The sequence below is a fragment of the Phacochoerus africanus genome, chromosome 4 (genome assembly GCF_016906955.1).
Source record: "Phacochoerus africanus isolate WHEZ1 chromosome 4, ROS_Pafr_v1, whole genome shotgun sequence".
In the NCBI taxonomy this organism is placed as follows: domain Eukaryota; kingdom Metazoa; phylum Chordata; class Mammalia; order Artiodactyla; family Suidae; genus Phacochoerus; species Phacochoerus africanus.
The window spans coordinates 134,323,595-134,327,766 of record NC_062547.1 but is presented as its reverse complement, the minus strand read 5'-3'; the positions used below and the strand labels follow the sequence as shown (position 1 = coordinate 134,327,766).

Here is a 4,172-nt window from a genome sequence, read left to right as displayed (position 1 = left end):
GTGAGCAGCCAAGCCCAGGAATGCCCCACCTGCCCAGGAAGGGTGATGCCCCTTTTCTGGAGCAAGACTCCTGCTGTCTGGGTTACTTAGATTTCCAGTGTACCTAGAAACCTCTCTCTGGGGTGTGAGGCTTTGAGCATCCAGAGAAGCATTGCGTGGATGTGCAGAATGATATACCCAGGCTGCCCTCACTTCCCCTGGGCGCTGATGGCATGCCTTCTCCAGCTGTGCCTGACTCACTGCAGGCCCCTGTCACCTCCCCTGGCTCCTAGCTTCCTCCTCTGCCTGCCCTGGCGGGGAGGATAACATCTCTAGCATTTGCTCACGGTCAAAAACAAACTGAGAAATGGAACAAATGAGAACAGATTTTAAATAATTTATTATTATGGTAAAACATCTTGAATAAATATGAAGTTCAAGCTTAAATAAATAAATAGATAAATAAATAAATAAATATTAAAATACATAAATAGGTTAATAAATATTGCTAATCCCTGCCGGTATAAAACATCTGCCATTTCCCCTGCCAGGCCTGTATCAGGGTCAACACGGCCCAGGGCAAGTCTGTGCCCCATTACAGCCTTGGCCAGCCAGTGGTCCCTCCACGGTGAAGATCCTGAGTTTGGTTTGGCTGTGTCAGTGGGAACAATCCGTGCGGCAAGGCTGGCTTCTGGCTGCTGCAGGCTGCTTTACTTTTTGACTGGCTCCCAGCAGTCAAAGGGGATGGTAAAAAGAAATTTGTTCAGACTGTCTTTGAAACTTTTGAAGGTGATAGACTGGGTTCCACAGGAAGTTTCCTTAAAAGAAAGAAAAGAAAAAAGAAAACTTGAGTCGAGGCATGAGTGGGCAACATGGGGAAGGCAGCACCTGGTTTCCACGCTGTCCCTTAGAACTCAAGGGCCAGAAGGCCTGTCTGGGGCCCACCTGCTGACCTGGGTCAGGTGATACATTGGTTGCCACCCATGTGTCACCCAAAGGGTGCACAGCTCTAATTCTGGCAGCCAGGGCTGGGGGCATGATAAGGTGCCAGCCAGAGGCTAGTTGCTGGGCAGCTGGGCCACCACCATTTTGGTCCCTGGTCAGAGTATAGCAGCTGGGCCTGGGCCATCTCCAGGATCCCAGAAAGGGCAGGAGTCAAGGCCGCAGACCTCAGTCTTTCCCCGCAGGAATGTGTGGGGCCATTTTCTATTCCAGGTAAGCCTGCTTCCTTGCTCCCATGCAATCCGGGTATGCTCGGAGGGCCAGGGGAAAGTCCTTTTAGGAGGTGGCACTTAGGCCCTGGAACTTCCTCAGGGCCTTAGGCAGGTCTTGAGTTTCCTTGTATTTGCCTCACCTCTGACCTCATTAATGATTAAGACAGTGATAATAAGCAAAGTAGCAGCTCCCGCTAGGTAGCACTGTGGGCTCTCAAGCTCCCGGGTGTTAACTCCTAGGGTTGAAAATGGGCTGGGCTGGTCCCTCTCTGAAGGGGCTAATCATTACAAATGTGCTGACACAGAAACCTTTTGGGGTCCTGAGTACCCACAGCCAAAGGTCTCTCCCTCCCCAGGTCTCTTATCTTCCCGGAATGAGAACGTCCCCCTTAGGGACCTGATGTGGACACTCACCTCGGTGAGGGGACAGTGCTGCTTGTAGTGCTTGGCCAACAGAGTCAAGGGGCTCTTGAGCCTAGTGAGGCTGCCCCGCAGGCCCCGCTTGTACAGGTCCAGGCGAGTCTGCAGGCATGTCGGCTCCTGTGGGAAATGCCCATTCCTTGGTAAGCAGCGGCCACGTGCACTCTGGTGGGCACATGGCAACCTCCGCATCATTTCTTCCTGTTCTCATCCCTGTTTCCCAAGAGCAGAGCTTGGGAGGGGCCCAGGATTATTCCTGACTAATCTCAGGCTGGGCCCAGTCATACGCATTGCCCTGTGCCCCTTCCCACTGCAGGCACAAGTCTGACTTGTCCTCAGCACTCAGCTCAGGCCACCCTCAGCCAGCACAGCCACATTCCCTTGGCCTGGCATCTCGAGAGGGTCCCAGGAAAGGCAGTTACTCTCCTCCCACTCTTTAAGGAAAAGGGGAGGGTGGCCCTCACCCAGTTCTGCTGTGTGAGCGAGGTTTGTTCCTGAACCCTTCTGTGCCCCTCAGTAGCCAGCACCCTGTGTCCACAGGGCTTGGTGTCGGGACACAGCGAGGGCTCCAAGCCCACATCCCCTGTGTCATGACATAACCCCCGCTTGCTCCTCCATCCCCTGGTGACTCCTGGCCCCTTGAATGCTAGGACTGTCCATGGCTACTCAGCTAATTAAAAAGCTCACGTGACTGCCACAGGGAGCAAGGCCCGTGGCCTTCCGAGCAACCCCCCATGGCAGCCAGGTTACTGGACAACCCTGTGAGGTCCATTTAAAATGGAGCCACTCCCAAGGCAGGGGCCTTTGGGAAGGTGTGTCAGAGAAAAGCATCTTACCTGGGGGTCAAACATTTCATAGACGACGTCTACGGTTTCATTCTGTAGAAAAGGAAAATGGTGTGTTACCAAGCTGACGGGCAGGGCAAGTCCAGGCCAGCAGGTGCGCCAGGCGTGGCCTGTGCTCCTTTTCTCACTCACCATCACAGCCGCTGTGTCATTACTGTTGTTTAGAAGGCTCAGGGCTTCTTTGATGGCATCCACATGCTGCCTGGGCTGGGTGACAGGGCTGGGTGGGCGGGTGGGAGCGGAGATGCTGCAGACCACAGTGCCCAGGAGAAGCAGGTTCTGCAGCCACATCCTTCTGAGGACTTTAGCCTTTCTCTCTGAGCACTGGGCTCACTGGCAAAAGAGCTCTTATATACACAGTTAGAGGAAATGATTAATGGTGACCACAAAACGCCAGGAGGCGGGGGAACTACCTGAACTGTGGAATCTCCTGTCCCTTATCAGCTACACATGGAACGGTGAGCCTTTCCCCCAGGTGGTCAGGCTTGGGGGTTTTCATTCGTGAACCCTAATTCCAAGAATTAGCAGCCCACCCGCCTGCCCCCTTGAGTGTTCTCTAGCCCTCCCCAGGCTGTCTGACCTGCTGAGGCTTCCCGCTCCCTCTGAGAGGCCTCCAGGCACAGCCTGGACTTCCTGGCCTGGAGTGGCCAGGGGCGGGGCCTGGGAGACACAGGATCAAGCTTCCACCCCCAGCCCCTGGCTCTCCATTCTGCCTGTTTAATCCCAAGAGGCCTTTGAGCTGAATGTGCCACCCTGGGACCCATTCTGACCCCAGCCTTCCCCTCTCCTCCTAGAGCCTGCAGCTCTGGCCACAGTGAGAGATTGGAGCATGAGGAGGACTCTCACAAGCCTGCTCTACTGTCCAACTTGGCAGACTCTAGCTGAATGGCATAGCCCTGTGACAGCCCACCTCAGCTCCCACCAAGGACCCAGAGCAGTTGGCCAGCTGTGCCCAGCTGGGGACCTCTGCCCCACGGTCCCTGTGAGCAGAAGGAATGACAACCATGTGCTCAGGCAGCCAGTAAGATTCCAGAGCGTTCCTTCATGGTGCGACCTCATCTGACAGCAACAATCCTGGTTTACACAGCCATATTCAGCTTCCCTGCTGCTCAGGTGGGTTGGGGTGCTCAGCTGGGGTGGATCTGGATTCTGATTTCAAATCGTGCCCCCAGCACCACCTTGCTGAGTGACTCTTCCTTCTGCAGGACAGGCTGTTCCCTCTGAAGTGGGCACTGGTCTCCGTCCTACAGTCTCTGGCAGGCACCAGGCACCAGCAGGGTCATGGCTCTATTCACCATTGGTACAGGGGACAGTGGCTTTTCAACCAAGGTCTTCCAGGCTTGACTTCCCATGTGGCCCCTGCCCCCAGCCCACCTCCAGCTCCAGAGGCCTCCCTGTGGAACAGGAACTGCTTCTGGAAAAGCCATAGGCTCTTGAGGGGCTGACAAGTGTTTGATTTTCACAATGGAGTTTGGAGAGGACAGCACGAGTTTGCATGTACTTCCGCATGCCCTGAGTTTCATGATCAAAGGGGTGTGGGTGTCTCTGGGCCAGTGTGGTTGACGTCTGTACTTACAGGTGTGTCAGGAGGGGAAGGTGTTCTACATGAGGTGCATCTGCGTGAGCTCCCGTGCCTCTGCAGGTGTCCCTCTGATATGGGAGAAGCTCCCCACGCTGGATGTGATGTTTCTGGGCCTCAGAGGCTGATTTAACC

The 4,172-nt window shown here is 54.8% G+C and overlaps 1 protein-coding gene across 1 annotated transcript; it reads right to left on the bottom strand.

Annotated features, from left to right (window-relative positions):
- Positions 1 to 361: 361 nt before the first annotated feature.
- On the bottom strand, positions 362 to 2,778 carry CSF2 (colony stimulating factor 2). Its single transcript, XM_047774487.1, has 4 exons — positions 2,591 to 2,778; positions 2,450 to 2,491; positions 1,608 to 1,733; positions 362 to 797 (listed from the first exon to the last, which is right to left on the bottom strand). The coding sequence occupies exons 1-4, from the start codon at positions 2,747 to 2,749 to the stop codon at positions 690 to 692; spliced, it is 435 nt and encodes a 144-aa protein (XP_047630443.1). The 5' UTR covers positions 2,750 to 2,778; the 3' UTR covers positions 362 to 689.
- Between the last annotated feature and the right edge of the window lie 1,394 nt (positions 2,779 to 4,172).